This window comes from Alligator sinensis, unplaced genomic scaffold, assembly GCF_000455745.1.
Source record: "Alligator sinensis unplaced genomic scaffold, ASM45574v1 scaffold472_2, whole genome shotgun sequence".
In the NCBI taxonomy this organism is placed as follows: Eukaryota; Metazoa; Chordata; order Crocodylia; family Alligatoridae; genus Alligator; species Alligator sinensis.
This window is the reverse complement of record NW_005842378.1, coordinates 484,216-506,399: the sequence shown is the minus strand read 5'-3', so window position 1 is coordinate 506,399 and position 22,184 is coordinate 484,216. Positions and strand designations below refer to the sequence as shown.

General features: G+C 39.5%; 1 protein-coding gene across 7 annotated transcripts in view; it reads left to right on the top strand.

Moving 5' to 3' along the window:
- The window catches only part of IDE (insulin degrading enzyme), a 114,269-nt gene that overhangs the window by 59,489 nt on the left and 32,596 nt on the right, over positions 1–22,184 (top strand). For 5 of the 7 annotated variants that reach the window (XM_025210881.1, XM_025210884.1, XM_025210880.1 and 2 more), the window contains 4 exons: positions 9,873–9,975; positions 10,923–11,045; positions 12,893–12,975; positions 18,942–19,086. In XM_025210881.1, the coding sequence (XP_025066666.1) occupies positions 9,873–9,975; positions 10,923–11,045; positions 12,893–12,975; positions 18,942–19,086 (454 nt within the window). Of the gene's footprint in view, positions 1–9,872; positions 9,976–10,922; positions 11,046–12,892; positions 12,976–18,941; positions 19,087–19,621; positions 19,767–22,184 lie in introns of all 7 variants that reach the window. The other 2 variants (XM_025210883.1, XM_025210879.1) reach the window with 1 other exon arrangement.

Sequence of the window (22,184 nt, the reverse complement as noted above, 5' to 3'; positions counted from 1 at the left end):
GAGCGGGATAGCCAGTGCCACCCCTGCTGATCTATTGTCATTTGTTCCTGACCATGTGGAGATGCCATGGGATCATCATTTTTCAAACAAAGCGTAATTATTTTAGAGCTGGACAAGCCACATTCCTGGAGGCAAATGATATTTGCTTTCAGCTGGTCCAGACACTTCCATATGGTCTCCCATTTCTCTTTTTTTAGTAGGCTTCTTTCTTAGGATCCCCATGATAAGAGCTGTGAATAGAGAGGGGGGAGTTGCAGCCTTTCTTTTCTTATGTCCTTATCTTTTTACGCTCTTTGTTCTGGCCCAAGTTTTTCACCAGCCTGTGGAAGTCCTTTGGGGAGACCAGCTCCCTTATCCAGATCATATGGATACAGGGGGACTTCATGTTTCTTCTATACTTTTGGGGGTTTCCCAGCCATACTGTTCTGTCTCTGGGCTCTCTTGGGATTCCTCCTGTCCCCGCGGTGTCTCTTGGGTCTCCATATCTGAGCTGGCATTTTCTCCAGGTCCTGGGGTTCTCTGAGTCCCCTGTTTGAGGATCCAGCTTTTCCCTTTCCCTCTTACCTTCCACTTCCATTCTTCCAAGTTCCTGAAGTTCTTCAACCATCTGCCTTAGGGCTTGCATGCTGTCCTGCAAGGAGGTTGGGATTTTTCTTTTCAGAGGGTTCCCCTCCTTCTGTTTTCTTCATATTCCCATCCTTCCCTTCCCCCTTTTTCTTTGTTGCTGCCAGGTGGCTTAAGGCTTCTGGAATTTCTAGTCTCTTCTTTATTTTTTACCTTGTTTGCAAAGGAGATGGGGCAATCTTTAAAGACATGCCACTTCTCCATGTTCAAACGGCAGTGCCAGTCCTGTTACAGCCCATGGCTTCATGACCTTTTTCTTTGCAAATGACACAGATTTTATTTGGGCATTGTGCCACCAAATGCCTCTGCTCCCCGCACTTACAGTAGAGCTTAAGGTAGAAGACAAAGCCTCTGTGGGGGCCCAGGGGATAGTGGGGGTGAGGTGCTGCACCTCACTTGGATTCCCAGGCTTGGTTTTCAGCATTGCTGTGGCCCTCCAGACTCCAATCCACACCACCTTGTCCTGGACCTCCACCACTTTTCCCACTTTTTCACAGTGTCTTGTAAGTGAAAAATTTATGTCCTCTTCCGTTATTTGACTGGAGTACATTTGAATTGTAATCAGTTTCTTTCTCCTTGTTTCTCTCCCGGCAAAGTGAAAATCCTCCAGCTGGGGATTTACCTCAGCTACCTGAAGCTGTTGCCAGATATCTGTTCTGCAGTTTTCATTCTTGAATCTCAGTTCCCACTCCATCCAACCCAGCATGCAAATTAGTCAATGCAATTTTTAAGATCTACCTTTAGCAGATCCTTCATTATCTGGACTAAGAAATCTCTCTCCATTAGTAACTTTCCTAGGTGCAAATGTCCTATCTTCACCCTGAATTTCACCAGGAATCCTCATTTCCTTATCTCTGTTGGCTTATAAGCTTCTGACCTGGGATCCAGTGACTCCTGGTTTCAGTGTCTCAGCTCCCCTCTGTGCAAGTGCGGGGGTAGCTCAGGGTTCTGTATCCAAACTGACAAAAACAGTTACTATGGGGTCTCTGTGCACCTGGGTCACTATCATGTATCTTATTCAGATAGGCTGCTCTAACTTATCCTTGTGGTAGTTTCCCATCAGTATGTTTGCCCAATATGGGCCATGTGTTTTGTAGTTCCACTCAGTGTTGCCTGCATTTAATCTGCTTCAACACTGGTATCTGTTACTGGGCACATGTTGCTTTTGGCAGCAGTTTAGTGATGGATAGACAGTGTATTTAATGAGGTTTTCTTGTATGTGAATGTAAAATGAGTTTTGTTTTTTTTCCCCATGCTGATTGGGGAGAGAGGGGACCTCCTTTTGTATTTGAGTACATAATTTTCTAGCAATCTCAAATTGGACTTTGACATTAATATTAATGTGCATCTGCTCCCCTTCTGTAAATTAGGGATAATACAACTTCCTTGAGAGGTGAAGGGGTAAAGAAAAATGGTTTGTTTGTAAAACATACAAATATTGTAGTGATAACTGACACTAAAAAATTAATTATGGTATCCTGAGAGCATAATTTGAATAATATAGAGAAAAAGTCTAAGGCCACAATATGAACAATAATACAAAAATAAAGCATTGTATAGCTGCTCATTAACTGTGCACTGAAAAAGGCAGGGCTTCTGTGGAAAAAATAGCATGTTTAAAGCATAATTAAAGTCTGTATCATAATGCATATGCACAAGGGATTAAAAAAAGGTTATACCAATCAACTATCATATTGGCATCTCCTAATTTAGAGCTTTATTTTCAGCCTTAATGTTCTTTTAATGCAGTTTTTGTGTTCATTATTATATTAAGCTTGAGTATGAAATGCAAATAACATAAAGGTCTGACGTAATTGTAGAAAAGCGTGGAAGGCTAGTGTTTTGGAATGCACACAGCCAAATTTTTTAAACTTTATTTTATACAAACTAATTTATCGGAATATGTTTTGGAAAGGAAGAAAAAAGGTTAAAAGGTTGTGCTAGAGCAGTGAGCTTGTGATGTTTGTCAGCTTTTGTGTGGAATCCACACTATATGGGATTCTGCAGAATTGAGCATTTCTGTTTAGAAATTACCGTATAGTACTTGAAGCACCAATTGAATGTTTTGTGTGTTTTCACATATACTTCCATGTGTGCATACACTTCAACCTTGCAAAACAACTTTGTCTGCCTTTTGTTCAGACTTACAGTATATTTCACTCATGTATTTATGCCTGTGTGTGTGAGAGCACATGCATATGTTTGGAAAAAATCTCTTGCATTTATAACTCAAATGCAATTTAAAAAGGAATTGCATATAATACTTGTAGTTCAGAAAACATGGTGGTTCTCAACCCACTGTACATATAGACTCATTCGTACTTATAGATATCATGGCGTTAAGGTGCTTAGAAGGATGTGCTAACAGCATTCAGATAAAAGACGCTGTCTATCTCTGACAATTGTTGCCATAGCAACTAATGTACTTCAGAGAATTCCCTACAGGACTGTGTGTTTGAATCCATATGTATTGTGACTTTGGGGTGCTGCAGTTAAACTACACCCTTGGCAAGATGACTTTTGAGAAATTAAGGAACAGGAAGCAATAACCCCAGAAATTAGCCAAATTGAAATGGAGATAACTTGTAAATTTTCTTTTTAAACATTTCTTTTGCCATATAAAATGCTTTGATTTTCAAAATATTCTTGCATTGATCAGATAGTTGATGCTGTTCTCAACCATCAGTTTGCTATAACAAGAGCAGCATTAATGGTAAAGATGTGTCCTGCTTATTAATCAGCATCACAGTGTACTAATGTCTGTTATATTACTACATGTGGACCTTTTTGGTGTTTACTAAGAAAACTTAACCAAAAATATCAACTGGATTTAACTTGAAACAGACTTTTAAAACTGACCGGAAGCATTATGTAGACCAGGTACCAGGTTTTCAAACTAGTTTGGTAAAAGTGATTCAGGCTACTGAGTGGCTTACTCCATGTTATGGCTACAATTCATTTTAAAATCCACTCGTATAAACCAGCTTTAAAAAGGTCTTAACTTTTTAGGGAAACCTATACTGAAGACCTAATCTGTGTAGAAGCCTCTCTTTATAGCCATAAAGATTAAGGATGCACTGATAGAGATTTTTGGGGCCGATACCGATAGCCGATATTTAAGGAGGCATATTGGCTGATACTGATCCCATTTCCGATACAGCTGCCTCCAGTTGGTAAGTCCAGTGTGGTGGGGGGGGTGCAGAATAAGGACCCCTGTGGTGAGGGAGGGGGCAGGGACAGGTGCTGCCCAGGCGGGGTGAAGGGGGGCAGAGCTACAGCTTGTGTGGGGGCCAGGTGGCTCCTGCCACATTTTGCACCTGGGAGGTCACAAGGGAGGCGTGTGCCTGCCGGATCTGTGCAGGGTGGGCTTCAGCCAGGGCTGTGCGGGGCTCTTCTTGGCATGGGCTCGGGTTGGAGCTGATGTCAGTGGTGCTGGGAGGATGCTGCATCCACCCCAAATTTTGCTGCAACTGCCAGCCACCTTGCACAGTCCTGGCTCTTCCTAGTGAGTTGGTGGAAGCAGGGCACTGAGCTGGGGTTGTGCTGGGTGGCTGGTGGTAGTGGCAAAATTTGGGGTGGATGCAGCATCTTCCCAGTGGCACCAGTGCCCGCTCCGAGCCCAGCCCCTGCCAAGAAGAGCCCCACGCAGCCCTGGCTGCAGCCCACCCTGCCCAGTGCAGATCTGGGGGGGCACATGCACCCCCCCTCATGCCCTTCCGGGGTGCAAGCAGCCCTCCCACCCCAGCTGGGCAGTGCCTGCCCGTGCCCCTGCCCCCCCTTCCTCACTGTGGGGGGCATTATTTGGGGTCCCCCCCATGCCCCTTCCCTCCCCTTCCACCACACTGGACTTACCAGCTGGAGGCAGCTCTCCACGTTGCCTGAGTGCTGCACTGCAGCTGTGCACAGTATGGGCATTTATCAGCCAAATTATTGTCCCCGTTGGGCCGATATCCAGTACAGCCAGTTTTCTTTATATCCGTACCTATCCGATATCAGACTGATGTATCGGTGCACCTCTAATAAAAATACATCTTTTTTTTTTTCTCCAGGTCTTAAACTTTGATCTCGGGTGTATAATAAGCAAGTCTATATTCTGAATTAAGAATAGTTCCTTGCAGATGATTTTTTTAATTGTGTGTGCTGGCTAACAGGGTTCTGTTTTATAAATAGTTTGAAATGTATGGCATACTTTGTGAACTTCAAGAGTCTTTGTTTTATCCTGAGCTGATACTATTAGGAAAACGTGCGTGTCAGTTTGGAATCTTCTGTGGAAAATATACTCTGTGCATTACACTGATTAGAACACAAGCCAAACTGCTTGAAGTGGACACAGTAGTATAAGTATTACTAAAAGTGTAATAAAGTTGCAAAGGTGTTGGGAACTGGAATTATCTAATTAACGTACATTCTGAAATGAATTATGAACTTTTTTCCCCTACACATAGGTCATCTTTTAGTGTGACATGCTCTAAATTTCCCAAATAGTTATTTTCTTTTAATAAATTTTAATAGAATATATTTGTAACTGGGTATGGTTGCAATTTGTTTAGGGCAGTTTGGGCTTCCTTTTTTTGCACTGATATCCTTGTAAAAACTCTATATAAAATTTTTAGAGAAATGAAACAAGTTGATCTGTTGCGGTGGGTAATTATTTTGAATTGTTTAGGGCTTGGAATTGTTTTAGATTCTCTTCATTAGAGCTGAAGGATTATGCTCAGTGTGACAGGGATACTAGCACTCCTGTTACTTTAAGAGAAAAACTTGCAGCAGATAGAGTCCAGGCAGCTGAACAGTGGGTAGGTGTACAGGAGAAGGTGTCAGGGAAACCCTGTTACCTAGGCTGAGGGGTGGCCATTAAGGAAGAGGAAAACAGCTGCTTGCCAGTCAAGGAAGCACTGCATGGAGTGAGCTGGCTGTAGAGGCAGGCAATTCCATGCTATATGGAAAAATTGCAAGCTAAATTCCATGCTAGCATGGCAATTGCATGGCAATTCCATGCACTAGGAGTGCCTAGTACAGGTGTGGCTCCCTCCCTCCCCCTCCCCCCCCCCAGCTACTTTTTTTCCCTGCTGTAGCAGTGGGAGGGGGGGACAATTTTAAGACAGCCCTCTGATAATTAGATTCTATACCTGGAAAATTATAACACATTAAACATTTTCCATATATAGAATCTAATTATTCAGGGTGGCGACTTGTTTTAAAATCAGAGTTGACTTAGGTTCAAGTAAATATGGTATTCATGTGACTTGCTGCTGATTTTGGAGAATTCAGGATTTCAGCTTTATGAATAGCTGCTGAAAGATGCTTTCTGCCATTGTACCCCCAACATGCCTGTCTACTCCCTTCTCCTAATTTCCATCCTGGCTTAAGTGTTATTTACATTACCACTGGAAATTAATACATGTATAATTAGAGGGCATAAGATATAAGCAAAATAATGGATCCAGGATAGATAATAAATGGATATTTCTGTTTATACTCTCCAGCCATAGGCAGAACAAGGCAGACTTTTAATGAAACTGAAAGCCAGCACACTTGAAAACTTCAGACAAGGAACTACTTCATGATTTGTGGAATTTGCTGCCACAAGTTGTCATTTTTGTGAAAGTTTAAGAGACCTGTTTTAAGCAACACTAGCATAAGTGACAGAGCAATCCAGAGAGATGCTTCACAAAACAATATTTATTTATTTACTTATTTGTGCAGTTTGTATGCATCTTTCCCAACAAGGGGAGAAGGCATTCCATGTGTATAAAGGGCCTAGACTGTTTAGAGCCTTAGGTCAAGCCCAAAACCTTGAATTGTGCCCAGAAAGTTACTGGATGCCAGTGCAAATGCCAGAGGATTAAAATTATGTGCTCTTGACCCACCCACGTCAGAAGGTAGGCTGTTGCATTCTGCACCAGCTGCAGTTTCCAGACAGTTTTCCCTGTTTGGTTACAACAGGGGTGGGCGAAATATGGCCCGCAGGCCGAATCCAACCTGCCAGGTGTTTTCATCCAGCCCATGGGTGAGTGCCTAGCAATTCACTGTATCTGGCCTGGCCCCAGGTTGCCGCTGCTGTGCTTGCATGGGGCTGAGCCCCTCTCACTCCCATGGGGGCAGCATGCGCTGTGCTCCCACCTTTGCCCCACAAACACCCACAGGTGCCCCACAAATCCTATACCCACCCACCTATACCCCCCACAATATACAAGAGTAAGACTTCATTTTGAACTATTATGCGATCACCTCTATATACACAACACAAACACACAAATTGGGAGACAAATATTTTTTAAAATAAAATTAAAATCCGCTATTGTCAATGTTTGATTTTTATAATATAATTTTTTTCCTGGTTCCAAGATGGCAGATCCCTTTCCCAAAAGGAGTACTTCTGGGGGCAGGGGGAGGGACTTCCAGTGGCAAAGGTCAGGAGTTAGAGGTAGAACTTCCGGTCCCAGAATGGTGACCAGGGGTTGGGGCACCTGTCAAGGGGTGGGGCTACCCTTGTGGCCCTTAACAGCTCATCACAACTCGCTAAATGCCCTCCAGTGGAAATAATTGCCCACCCCTGGGTTACAAAAATATCACTAAGTGAGACATACTGCTTAAAAACCGGTGCTCTTATTCTGCTTTTTTTGGTTTTGGTTTTTTATAGATAGAATGTAAGCAAGCTAGATCTCCGTCTTAAATACACATATAAATATGTACTTAAATGCATGAAATAAATGAAATACAGCCATACTGGTAAGGATTAAATAAATCTATTTAAACGCAAACTGCAGTATAGCTGAACTGGATAAATCCAGTCCTTAAACAACAGAACGCGAAAGGCTGCTGCTCAGAATTCAAGAGAATAGTAATGTGAATTTACCAGCATTAGCAGGAGCACTTTTAAGTGCTGTTGTAACTGGCATGTTTCATGTTTTGTGATCTGTGAGTATGTGTTCTGATAAATTCAGTGCTCTCTGCATTCTGTTTTATTCAGCATTTACATAAAACAACATTGTTGCTAGCTCAGTATAGCTCTTGTTATGCAACTAGACATCCAGATTTTAGGACCCTCTTAATGAACAGAATCATGTTAATGTTTAATTAGTGTAAGAGTGATGTCATATTCAAGTTGGTCCAGAAATTATACAAGGGGCAAGGATTTCTTAGGTTGATATGTTTAATTGGACCAACTATGTAGTTATCTCTTCTAAGCATTTCTTATTTCTGCTAAAGCTACAGCTTCAAACACATTTTTCTCAGGTGAACAAACTGTCCTAACATCTGCTGGTGTCAGAACTACAAGAAAGATGTAATACCACCCATAGCATCAGCAGCAGTTGGGGACTAAGTCCCTAAAGCAGATAAAAAATTCCCCCACCCCTTTGCCCCTTCATGCTCAGGCTTGTCTCCTCCCCTCCCTTTCTTCCCTGTTCCCACTGCTGCTTCTGTGCCCACTGTCTCAGGGGTTGGAGGATGCTCCAAAGCTGCTTCTGCCCACTCCAGCTGGGCTGTACAGGGGCCAGGCTCAGCCTAGGACACTGGTGGTGGCAGGAGGAATTCTTCCTCTCCATGCCTGCTTCTGGGCCAGCAGGGAATGCCAGGGGGGTACCAGGCAAGGAATGGGGGAACCTTCCACAGCTACCATTGTCCTGGGCTGACCCCAGCTCCCACACAGCCTAGCCTGCCCCCTCCCTCACTGCAGGGGACATTGATTGTGCGCGCGCGTGCGCACACACACACACACACACACACACACACACACACACACACACACACACACACTCCTTCCCTCCCCTTCCACCACACCAGACTTACCAGTGGAGGTAGCTGTATTGGAAATCAGATTGGTATCGGCCAATATGCCTCCTTAAATATCGGCTATTGGTATTGGCCCCAAAAATCCCTGTTGGTGCACCCTTATTAATTATTCTTTTCTACTAGATTTTCGTATCTTTTGTATACCTGTAGTTGGTTGTGCCTTGATTGTAAAATACTAAAAAATTTACCATTGCTATTCATAAGTCATCTAATAAAGAGTAATTAACGTGGAAGTTTGTGTGCGTGGATTGGTTTCTATGAACATAACTTTAATCTGTGCTATAAAAAATAGGTCTTGGATAAAATTTGGATACTTAACTAGTAATTTGAATATTATATTTACTCAAATCTAAGATGACCCTGAATTTAAGAACTTTCCACCAATAATTAGATTCTGTACATAGAAAAATTTATAAACTTGTAGTAATTTTCCATGTATAGAATCTAATTGGAGGGTCGTCTTTTAATTCATCCCTCCCACTGCTGCAGAGAGGGGCAGGCAGTAAAGAGGCAGATAGTATGGGGAGGTCAAGCAGCTTGCCCACCCGCTTGTACATGCCCACCTGCTCCTTCTGCCTGTACCCCTTCTCTCCCCCTCCCAGCCTCTGTTCTGAGCAGGCAGGCTGTATCCTTTTTCTGGCTTGGGGCACTGAGTACAGCTCCATCCCAGTCCCATACAGCTATGCCTATGGGCAGCACTACATGGTTAGGCTGGGGTACTCAGTGCACCAGGCTGCAGTGTGCACAGAATCTGTTGGTACAGAGCAACGGTAAAAAGGGAGAGGGGCAGGCAAGGGAGCAGAGGCTTCATGTGGAGGGCAGGGGCAGATGGGGATAAGAAGCTGCAGAGAAGAGATGGTAGGGTGCAGATGGTAGCAGGGGAAGGGATGGGAGACAAGACAGCAGCTGAAGCTATGGCCCTGACCCTGGGTAGGGGCTGGAGCCTGAACCACAGCAACTGCTTCCCCTGCCCCAACCACCCTGTACTCAGTTCTAAGATGAGGGGCTTCCCCTCTTATTAAATGGAGGGGGGGACTTCATCTTAGAATTGAGTAATAAATACAATAATGTTTTCAACTCTGAGATAGGTACCAAGAAAAATTAAGTAATCGTTTTTATAGGTTTTATACAAGTCCTCTTGGATTATTGCTGAGAACACCTTAATATGAATTCTAAAAGAAGGGTAGCATTTCAAGAAATCGGAAATTATCTGTGAGATTGCATATAACATCAATCTTTTGCATACTGTCTATATAAACCTTCTTTGCAATTTGTTTGAATTGTATTCTTCACTCGGGAAACAGACACTATATACTGTTAAACAGCTCTTGATTTGTATACACAAGATCCGTATTTCAATGACAAATGAAATGACCACTTTCAGATATTTTTTTGTATATCTGTTTGTAAAGCGGTTTGGTGCCAAAGAGTTTTGTCTTGTTTATTTTTAGGGTTGCAATAGTTTCCAAATCCTTTGAAGGAAAAACTGATCGCACAGAACAGTGGTATGGAACTCAATACAAGCAAGAAGCAATTTCTGATGAAGTCATCAAGGTATGTGAAAACACGTAACATTGTTCCATATGTAAATGTGAAAAAAAATTGTGAATAACTAACTGTGTACTCAATTTCTCCTTCAGTGGAAAGGAGGAATTGCCACATAAAACTAGTTAGTAATGATGGTTAGCTACTATGACTCTACTAGTATCAAACTGAGATTAGATCACAATTTATGTTTAAAGAACTTTTATTACATACTACAAAATAGAACATTATTATAACATTGTTTCTAAAGTAAAGTAGATTGAAATGAATGAGATCTTGTACATTTTTCATTATAAGAGCATTTTTAATATGCAGGGCATGTTTAAAGAAATGCTAATAAATTTGACATTTATTGACCTGATACTCCTTGTCAGGTAATGATAAAGCTGTCACTGATTTCAGTGGCATAGGATTGGCCACCTTACAAGACTTTTTGGGTGAAATTCTCTTCTTACAGAAGTCAATAGTAGATTTGCCACTGATTAGACACAGGCAGACCAGGATTTTTCATCTTTTATTTTTCAAATGTTGTCAAGTTAAATATTTTAACACTGAACATTTCTCCATTTCAAGCATGCCAGTAGCTATATTTTAAATTAAACAAATGAAACCAAAGCTAAAAACATTTCTGCCTGTGTTTAGTGTGCTTTTATTTAGCCAAAACTATGTTGGTGCAAAAGAGCTGAAGTGGTTGGAGGCAGAGATGCTGATTTCCCTGTCCCACATGTCTCCATCTGATTATTTTCTACCTCTTGTCTTCCTTATTCTCAATGGTCCTATTTTGTGTCTACTTCTCACTTCCTTCCCCAGTGCAGAGTTTTCTTTGTTGGCATATCTTCTAGTTATATATACAAAGCTATTAGAGTATTTTTGTTACGTAACTACAAAATTAATTATGTAAACATTTGTTTAGACAGAAATTTGACTAATCCATATTGTTCAAATAATTTATCCAGAAATGGCAAAATGCTGACCTAAATGGGAAATTCAAGCTTCCAATGAAAAATGAATTTATTCCGACTAATTTTGAGATTTTGCCACTTGAAAAAGATGCAGCACCTTACCCAGCCCTTATCAAGGTAAGTATCTAAATTAGTTCTGTCAGACGCCTAACCTACTAGAAGGTTAACTTTATACTGTGTTAAAAGCTTTAAAAGGGTATAGATTAACCAATCACCCATAGAATTTCATAAGCATAAAGGTATTTAAGTTTCTCTTTCTTAAAGAAAAGACTTCTTTACCAGCAAGCAAGCAAGTAATGAAATCAGTCAGTTCTAGCTGAACTTTGGACTCTTTCTTCAGGTTCCTTTGAAAATGGGTCTGCAAACAGCTTGAACCATTTCTTTGTCCTTTTTGAATGGGTGTGAACAATTGATAGAAATAATATTGAGACCTCTTGATCTATTCAGCAGAAGGGCGACTGCCGCTCTATTATTTTTTTTAGCATTTCTTGGTAAGTCAGAGTAGAAAAGATTGTTCTTTTGAAGCTGTATATGAAAAGAGTTTGCAGTTTCAAGCAAAAACACTTGCACATGCTACTCTCCTGGAAGCAGGAAACATAGACTCTCACGTTTCAAGCAAAGTTGAACGTTTCTGAATATTTGAAAATTGTTTTTAAGCTATTCAAAGTCAGGATTTTTTTTCTCTTAAAAAACCCCAATAAGCTTTGCAGAGTGAACTGTAGGACAGACCTACAATTTTCTGCCCTGTTGCAGCTACAGTACCACATATGTTTAGACGTGTGTAGAAGATCTGAGATTTATTTCCAGCCTTCTTACATACTTCTGCTATTCTGCAGAGATTAAAATTATAAAGGTAATTTAAACTTCAGTTCTGAAAAGTATCTGTACTTAGGAAGGCAGTTAAACATGTGCTTAAGTATTTTCATGAGCAAGGATAGACTTAAATGCTTCTCTGTGCTAGAACAACAGAGCTGATGGTAGTAGGCACACAACTTAAATAAAAACATTAAGCAATTCTGTTTTTTTTAAAGTCCCACAAGAACAAAAGTGAGGCATGATTTAAACAAACAAACACAACAGTTTAAATTATATAGAAACCAGCATGCCCCTAGGAAGTATGGTATGATAACCTGCTCATGAGCTACAGTTTGGGTAACAACAGCTTTGGAAATTTCACTCTCTTTTTAAGGTTTTTATCCACATTAGATTTTTTTTAAACAAAGGGAGTTTGAAAATGCTTCTAGAGATAACAAATGAACACAGTTGTTTCAATTTATTATTTTCTCCCTGAATTGAGAGAATTTATTGTTGATAATTCTGTATACTAGCAGCAAAATTAATACAATGAAAAATTCTGTTATGCTAGAAATCAGTCATGTTAAAAATTAGCATTACAGTGTAAGGAGAGCACTATATATAGGAGGATAGCCTATTGGGACAGAACTTACTTTTTGTATGTTAAAAAACAATTGGATATGTGTATTGTTTTGCTCATAACTTATATGGTGGTGCTGATATCAACATTTTATTATCTTGCTCTTCAGTTTATAATTGTTCATGTGCCTGCGAGGGGCCCACCTGTACTGTACTCTCTATCTATATCCTCCTTGGGTGACTTCTAACATTGCAAGTATATTAGCAACAACAAATAGCTTGCAAAAACAAGCCTGCCATAACAATTACCATTTTAAATGTATAGGAAAGTTAATGCTTCCTTTCCGTTGCATCAGCCCTTTTACCTGGTATAAAGCTGTCAGAATAGAGAGAATGTTGCTAGAGGTGGGAAGGATGGATGGATGGATAAAAACAAATGCACACTTGACTTACTCAAGTTTAGGGGGAAAAATTCATCAGAATAGAAGTGACCAAATGCAATTTGTAAAGCAGTGGACTATAGCATATTATATTTAAAAAGTCAAATGGCTTAAAAAAAAAACAAATAAACTTTCCTTTTCTTAATACAGGACACTGCCATGAGCAAACTATGGTTCAAACAGGATGACAAATTTTTCTTGCCAAAAGCTTGTCTCAACTTTGAGTTTTTCAGGTATGCAGTATATTAAGTATTGAACTCCAAAAATTTTCTTTCTTGGCAATCTGTATCTAGGTGGCAAAAACTTTCTTGTAGGCATTGATACTTTCAAATATTGATTCTGTTTTGGTAATATACCATAACACAAACATGTGGAAAGGTGACTCATCAAAACAAGAAGTTGGAGTTTGTGAGCTAGAGTGATAAGAGATTATCTAATACTATTAAATACTTACATTAATCTTTAAAACAGTTCATTTTAACTTATTATTTGCTATGCCTGAAATGCATCTGTCAAAAGCTCCTATTATTGAATTGCAATTCAGCATTTTAAATTTTAAAATGTTACAATGTTGTGTAAGGATATTGTTTTCTATGTTAAATGTTGTCAGGGTGGTCCTATTTACTCACAGATAAGAGCAGGTTCTGTTTTAGCTTTTCTCATGTGTGCCTAGACAAGATGTAATTATTATTCTAGGCTTTGGGTTGTTGATTAATCTTGCAAAACATAACTTTCTTTTTATGAGAAACCTCTTCTTTATAAAAACAGAATGGGAATGGGTTTTGGGATTCTTTAATATCAGCAGATTATGATTCTCAAATCAAGATGTGTGGTAGCTGTCACAGAGAAGTTAAATCAGGTCTTGACTTTTATTTTTCATAAAGAATTATCACACTCAAAAATGTGACAAATGTAAGAAATGGTGAAAACAGACACTTCCAGGTAGAGTTTTCTAAAGATAGAGCTGGGAGCATAGAAAACTGTGTCATCTTAGCTCTAGATTTTTCATTTGAAGCAATAGAAATCAAGAGCTAGAATTAAATGATTATTGACTGTGAATGTTATGTGACAGTGATTCCATATAGGGCTACAGAATATGTTAAATATTTCAGAACCTCTCCTTATTTGTCCTTAGGACTAATTTTAACATTCTTGAAAAACTAGAAAGGAAATGTCATAGTCAGGCTAAAAACAGTCATAATTTTTTTTTACAATATTAGCTGTTATCTGTTGTTCTGTAGGGTTGGGGCCCTGCCATTCCTGGGTTTCAGGGGCCAAGTCCTGTGGAACAATTGCAAACAGAACCCCCACTGGGGGATTCCTGAGGTAGACGCCTGAAAACAGAGAACCCAGATGTCCTCCATTTGCAGAGGCATGCCTTGAGTTGGGGTACAGTTGTGATACATTTGCCTAGGGATTCCCAGGGCATGCCTTTGCAAACAGGGGAACCTAGGCAGGCACTCTTAGGGCTTCTGGAGCCTGATCCTGGGACAGCTGGAGAGGTGCAGGCAGCTCAGAGGTGCAGGCAGCTCTGAGCTGCTTGCACTCCCCCACCTTAAAGCAAACACATCTGCCACAACAGAGCACCATAAATGAATACTTCCTTTTGTCATGGCCACAAATGTGGGCATTTGTGACGTGGCAATCGGTATGGGTGTGTGTTTGCTTTTGCTTTGTGCTGCTAGTAAAAAAAAATTGATGACATCATCAGCTTTGTGCCTGTTTCTAGCCTCAGAGATACTGTTGATCTTGAAAGACTGGTAGAAGTCTTTTCCAGGTTCTGTTGGCAGAATGGTAGGTGTTTCCTCAGCATCCTGGTAAATATCTGACAACTGAAAATATCCATCCAAGGAATAAAATTAGTGGTCATATAGAGCTATTCTAAGAAGTGGACTGCCCACAAAACACAGAAAGACAATAACACAGATCAGGCTCTCTGTATCAAGTGACTTGCGATAAGTTGGTTCTTAAGTTTTGACAAACTGTGTCAAGGCAAGGGAAAAAATAAAAAAGTACTTGTCTATAACTTTATTTTTGAAGGTACCTTAATAAATACAATCAGTTAACCAAACCACCATATCTGATGCTCCTACAAAACAATGGCACTCTTGCTATGAAGGGTTTGCCTATTACAGCATCATCAAAAGTTATGAAATAGCTTTCAGGTGAACTCTGATGAATGTTGTCCATAACCTGAGTGTGTAACAGATGTAAAATAGTCATTTCAGTGTAGACCAGTGAAAGGATTCACTTGGATATATTTTCAATAGGTTGTGAACTTTCCCACTTGTATTTGTAAATATTTGGTGGATGAATCCTTATGGGACAGCTCAAAGGACTTGAAATGCTTTGTTTAAGGCAACCCTCTCCTCTGGGTAGCAGTGATCCTCAGATGGGGAGCCAGAGTTGGAGGTGGTGGGGGGTGGGAATTTCCTTATTTTATATGATCAGGATGGGCAGGTATTTGCTTGATTGGCTACCACATCTCCAATGGAAGTAGGAAGCAGATTTCTTCTGTTCATTGGACCTTTGTCTCTCTTGAACTTAAGCATAACCGCTGTCATCAGAGACAGTGGTGGGTCAGAATCTTTCCTAGTGGAATAATGAAGGCCCTATGGCTTTTGTGGTCTTTTGAGCAGAATGCCAAAAATGCTTTTTGGTCAAATAAACCTCTCCTAATGATGTGCTTCCCTCTTAAAAAAAAAAAAAAAAAAAAAAATGTGGTAAGTGACCATGTTGTGTTCTATAGTTAGCCTAACTTCTGTCAGAACAATATGATGGAACCTGTGTTAAAAAATGATAATCAGATTTCCCTTAATATATGAAACATTCTATATACTACATCAGACGTTGATGTTTGGAGCACAGCCATTGAAATTGTACGGAAGTATTGTAGTCAGCAGAAATCAGCAATCGGCTTGGATTTTTGGAGTAGTTTTTGGCTGAATTATAGTAACAGCATCTCTTAGGTTAACGAAATTAAAAGCAGGAATAGGAAGGGTAATCAAGTACTTCCCTCATGTCCAAAATTCTCAACATGGGCTAGCAGGAAATTCAAGGATGTTTAGCACATTGTGAAACTGTCATGTATGCAAGAATCTGGAAGCCATCGAATGAAGGCATCATGTGAGACTTGAGATAAAGGTATATTGAGCTTAAGGTCTCACCATATGCCACAAGGGTATTAAATAGTTTCTAACCTATATAAGCTATGATTTTAACAAATAACTGTCCTTTTTAAAAGGAAAATAAAATCATGCCTTTCTGGAATTGTTTTCAAACTTTTGTTTAAAGTGGTTGAAAGAAATAGCTGTGCTTCAGATTTTTCAAGGTTCAGTGATTCTCAGCCAGGGTGCATTGAGATCCTTTCAGTGGTGTCATGAAGTGACACATGAAGTTAGCACTGCTAGGTGTACAAACATTATTCATAAAATAAACCCAGGCATTTCAAATAGGAATCCATAGAATTAAAAACATTCTGACATGTTATGGGCTTTCTGAGTTCTTCGCAACAGAAGAATTGCTTTATTATTTTTTCCATGCTACAGACCAATGAAAGCTAGGATCTGGCATTTCCTAAGAAGTGCCTGGAGTCTGAAGTTAAGAACCACTTGTTTAGACAGACTGGGTGCATCTACATGAGATGCTAGAAGCGTAGTTAACTAATTCTACTGTGCATTAGTGCATCACAGCGAAAGCCATGCTAATGCACATAGAATTTGTCTACTGTGCGTTAGTGTCACTTAAAAAACATGCTCCAGCACTACTGCACAGTAGCACAGATTGCAGTGCATTAAGTTAGTACCTGTTATTACAGATACTACACTTAACATGCTGTAATTACAGCGCATTAATGCATGTGTAGATGTGCCCACTCTGGTTAAAACATGCTGCTAATTTATTTTTAACCAGTTACAGTGTATATTTCTGTTCTGAACTATATTTATTTACAAGCATATAGTGTTACCTATCACAACTGAATACCTTGTCTTAACATAAAATATCAAATAGTAGCACTTCAGAGGAAGCTGGGCTTAAAATTAAAGAGAAGAAAACTTAGGTTAGAATTGTCAAAAACCCTACAAACTATGGAGAGGGGTGTCCAGCTCTCACTGACTTTTCACAGAGGTTGAGTGTCTGACTCAGTTATGCACCTTTTGAAATTCGCATTCAAAAAGTTTTAAAAATCCAGATCAAAAAGTAAGGTTGTATACTGGTGGCTGGAAGCTTGTTTCAATTAGGCATTGAGAGATCATTAGAAGAAGCAGGCAGGTACCAAAAGAGACCTTCACTGAGAATGCCCTGTCACCCAGGAAAAAATAAAGGCGGGGGTTCCAAATAATTTGTAGATGCCTACTGAAACACCTTGAATTTCAATTAGAAGTTAATATTGTAGAATAATAAGGGTACACTGGTATTAGGTACTTAGAGGTCTTTGACCCCACTATGTTTTATACTAACAGAACTTTTCTGGTTACTTTATAAGGATAGGCTCTTTTTAGTAGGTAGACAGCAGCCACCGAGTTGGGTATCAGACTAGGAGGAGCAAATTTGTTTTTGATTTCTTCCCATCTTGCTATGGTACCTAGAAAAAAGGCACAGGGTCTTGCCAAGACCTTTCAGGAGGTCTTAGAAATCTCTTGTACTTCATCTTTTAAGCTGGGGGTGACAACTTGCAACATGAGTCCCACAAGTGGCACAGGCAGCCTCTGTATGTGACACCAGCAGGGGAACAGGCATCATGTAGCAGGTATGACAGGAAGTAGAAGGCAACTCGGGAGATCAAGCAGGAAGCAGAACAGGAGTTTGGGTAGAGGAAGGGGATCAGAATGGCACTTCTGGGGTGCTGGACTTGTTTGTGGCATGTCTGCCAAAAAAGGTTGATCTCCCACTGTATTAAGTATTAATTTAGTGTCCATCTATAAACTTACCAGGGTGGACCAGAGGGGAACGGGTGAGACCCTGTTCCCCCGAGCACCTCCCAGAGTAACAAGGAATAACGGCCACAAGTTGATTGAGAGTAGGTTCAGGCTAGACATCAGGAGACACTACTTCACAGTCAGGGCGGCCAGGATCTGAAACCAACATCCAAGGGAAGTGGTGCTGGCTTCTACCTTAGGAGTCTTTAAAAGGAGGCTTGCTTTATAACTACCTAGCTGGGGTCACTTGAGCTTAAACTTAGTAGGGGTCATAAGAGCCCTGTATTCATTCCTGCCCAGGGCAGGAGGCCAGACTAGATGATCTGCTCAGGTCCCCTCCAACCTTATTTCTATGAAACCATATCAGTCTTGTGGAAATATGAGTTGTCTTCACGATGAACATGAGCACATATATTATCTGATTAGTGAACAATATTTTGACAAGACATTGTTTCAGATGTTTATTATTTCTGTGGCATTGATAATGAGCATATCTGCATACAGATGCATATAGTAAGTACTTTTAAAATATATTTCTGACTGTAGTAGAAATGTCTTCTTTAAGAAATGTAGCTGGTTAACACACGTCAGTACTGTTGAAACATGGCTTGAGTCTTTGGGTTGCCTCACTCTATTTAAGATGTCTGGTGGTTACTATACATGGTTAGCTATTATAACATGTTGATACCTGTACCATTGTTGTCCTTAAAAGACCATATACAATGAACATACCCTGGAAATGGAAATGCTTTAGGTGTTTCCTGCTTTGAACTTCAGGAATTCTGGATTGATTCACATAATGTTTTTCAGTAACTGTTAACTTTTTTTTTTAAGCAGCTACTGTATTTTCTGATAGTGTGAAAGCATTAATTTGATTAACATGTAGAATGTAATTGTTTTCTAGTTAACGTGTAGCAGTCACGGTTTATTCAAGTTTATTTTGCGCTTGATTGGCTCTGACTTCTGTGACAAACTTATTATAGTATGGTTTAATTTACCAGTTGGTTTGGGGGTTTTTTAAATCACTAAATTCCTGAATGCATATTTGTATTGGGCAACACTGAACCGTAAGTTTAAAAAAAAAAAAAAAAAAAAAAAAGAATAGATAAAAAATCAGATATTTATGCTTTTGGGGGGTTTTTTGGATGTAATAAACTTTCAGAGTGGGATCCTTCAAGATAGAATAGTTCAATATTGTTCCCTTTAGTTGAAACATAGAAGGCCAAACAGAACTGAAAAATAATTAAACCGCATATTTTACTTTCAACATTTTTTTCCAGCCCATTTGCTTACGTGGATCCCTTGCATTGTAACATGGCATATTTGTACCTTGAACTACTCAAAGACTCCCTCAACGAGTATGCATATGCAGCAGAACTAGCTGGCTTGAACTATGACCTCCAAAATACCATCTATGGGATGTATGTAAGTACCCAAATCAAGGAAAATCTTGGAGCCTAAGATCTACTTCCACTCATCAACATTTTTATATTGATTTGTTGGAAGCATTTTTATTTAAAACATGGCTTTTTCCATTGTGGGTCTAAGGTTTTGTACTCCTTTTTTTTAAACTTAACTGCTAACCATGTATTTTCTTATGATTTGAATTTTAAGTTGAATCTTGTCCAATATTTTCATTCATATTAAGTAAATTTACTCCTCTTTCTTTTTATATCATTTCAATGAATTAGTTAGCGTTAAGATTCCTTCTTCCTTTTAAGAAGGATGATTGGCCCTAATTTGAGTTTAGATTTCCATTTTGTGTCAGATGCCTACTGAAAGACTTTCTGACCAAGAAAAATTAATATTGCTGTTTAATTAATGATTCATCTCAACTTTCCTTTCCAAGAAATACTGATCATGAGGCTGCATATACATACTCTTCAGTCATGTTTCTTCATCCATTACATTGTCACTGCTTGAGGTATCAAAGCATTTCTTTTGTTTTTCTTTTTGTTAGTCGCTACATTTATGCTGATCCTCTCCATTGCAACATGACATACCTGTTTATCAGGTTATTGAAGGATGATTTAAAAGAGTATACATATGCAGCACGCCTCTCAGGTTTGATCTATGGCATTGCATCAGGAATGAATGCAATACTTGTAAGTAAGAAAAACTCAGGAAGAAGTGAGACAGCTTGAGAGTTAAGTTGAGCTTGGGGAAACATTATACTTCTGCATTTCTAAACAAAATAGTTTTGTGGGTTTTTTCTCCTCCTGCATCTATCTCACGACTAAAAAATCCCAAACCTAGTGTTCTAACCATTAGCAATGGCTGGTTTACAATTGTATGTTTTGTGAAAGTGTGTGCAGTGCATCTGTTTGCATTCTAATTCATTTATTTACCTGCTTGCACAGTAACCTGAAAGCATTATGGCCTGTTTGATATATACAACCCAAAATGCTTTCTTTTTCCTTTTTCTTTTTTTAATAAGTGTTAACTCCCTTGATTGTATAGTACATCTATTTCTGCAGCAGTTACCTATTGAAATTTATTTTGCATGTGTGTATCAGACTAATAGCTTTCTATTAATTTTTCTTTGGAGTTGATTTTTTTTTGTTCAACTGTTTTAAAATTAAAAATTATGATGATTGCTATTTAAAAATATTTCCTTTTGATCATTTCTTTTTTAGTTTTATGCAAGATATAATCAAACCTATTGTGCAGTTCTGTTGAAAGCTTCCCATTAACTATCTTTTTGTAACAAACAGGCATTCAACTCTCATATAGAACATAATACTTTCAAGAACAGTTTGTTGAAGTGTGTGTTGTATATTGCCTTTAAATTTTTTTGGACAAAAAGGCTGCCGGAATATTTGATCCTGTGACTTATCTTTTTTTAATTTTGTCCCGCTAAAATCCTGTTTTGTGGTAGGTTCTACTCTGATAGGGAAAAAATATACACTGTTTTTCAGTCTCAAAACTTGCTGAAATTTTTATTTTAGTATTCATAATTTACTTGTAAAAAGCAAACTTTGCTTATTTGCTCTTAGGTTTTTAAAACTGTTTTTATAAGCAGGTTTTGTTCATATCTTGGAAATTTATTTTCTTAAAATTTAAGTGAACATTACAGTTTCATGCTGTAAATTTACTCTGAATTGATATTTATAATTTTCTCTCTCTCTCTAAAGATACTCTTATAGAATATGTCGACATGTGTAATAGGTACTCTGCAATTTTGTAGGATCAGTTTTGTACTTAACTCAGTATTTATTCACCATATAGTCTTATAGCAGCACATTTGTAATACTACAATGCTCAGGGGGGCGTTTTTATGATCAACACAAGTGTACTATATAATGACTTTATATCTACCTTCATTAAAACAATGTAAATGTATGTTTCTTCAAAATCATATGGTTGATTATTCAGTGTTTCAGTGATCGTGAAAGGAAAAATATTTATGTAGCAGAAATCTGCTTTCTGGACTTTGTTTTCATAACTACTACATTTTATTTTTTTCTTGGAAAGATTGTGTTTCTCCCTGATAATTAGTGTTCTGCATTCTCATTTTTTACTGAATTTCTTTTTTTGTGGGGGTGGGGGGTTCACTGATAAATTCCCTGCTTTTTTTAAATCATTTGGTTTTTACTGATTTACACCCATTTTTCAGTTCAAATCCCTGGCTAACCAGCATGAGTGAGGAATGGCCCATTCCTCACTCATGCTGGTTAGCCAGGGATTTGAACTGAAAAATGGGGGGGTGGTGGTAAGCTAAAAATGCCGCTGTGCTGGTTACCTGAGGCACAGATTTTTGGCTGTACACAAAGTGGGGTGCAATGGTGGTGGCCACATGCAGAGTAGGGGGAGAGGGGGTGGCAGTGGCTGCATGGGGGCTGGAAGAGGGTGACTGGAGCCGCTGCCTTGGGGCATGGGGATCCCAGCTCAGACCCTGGACGGGGCAGGACTGTCCATGGGAATCGCTCCTGGGGCGGACAGGTCCCACCTGCACCCTGGCGGCTCTGGCTGCGGCTCTACTGCAGCCCTAGGAACAGATGACTGGTTGCACCGCACCCCTCCCTCCGCCCCTTCCCTACTCCCTCCCTCTGTCACCGACAATTCCCTTCTCCCCCCTGGATTTAAACCAATTCCGCCCCCCCCAACTTTTCTTCCTTTTACCCCAATTTCATCCCAGTTTCTGTTTCAAAGATAAACCCTGAAAAATTCCCGAATTTTTTTTTTTTAAGTCAAAACTGAGAATGCGAAACGCTACTGATGATATAACTGTGGGTCCCACTTCGATAGCTCAAATCAAAACATGACTTGGATCTTGTAGTTTCTGTTTGTTCTTGAGAAACTTATTAAAGACATTTTCTTAGAGGTGCACAGATGCATTGTATCATATCGGCACCAATAAAAAGAAATTTGACATTATCGACAGTTGGGTTTTTTTTGGCTGATGTGGCCAATAAAGCAATTTAAATACCGTATGCATTTGCACAGCCATAGCATGCACAGGGCCAGGAGTGCAGCCCGGCAGCTTAGAGAGACGTATCCATCTGGTAAGTCTGGTGGGAGGG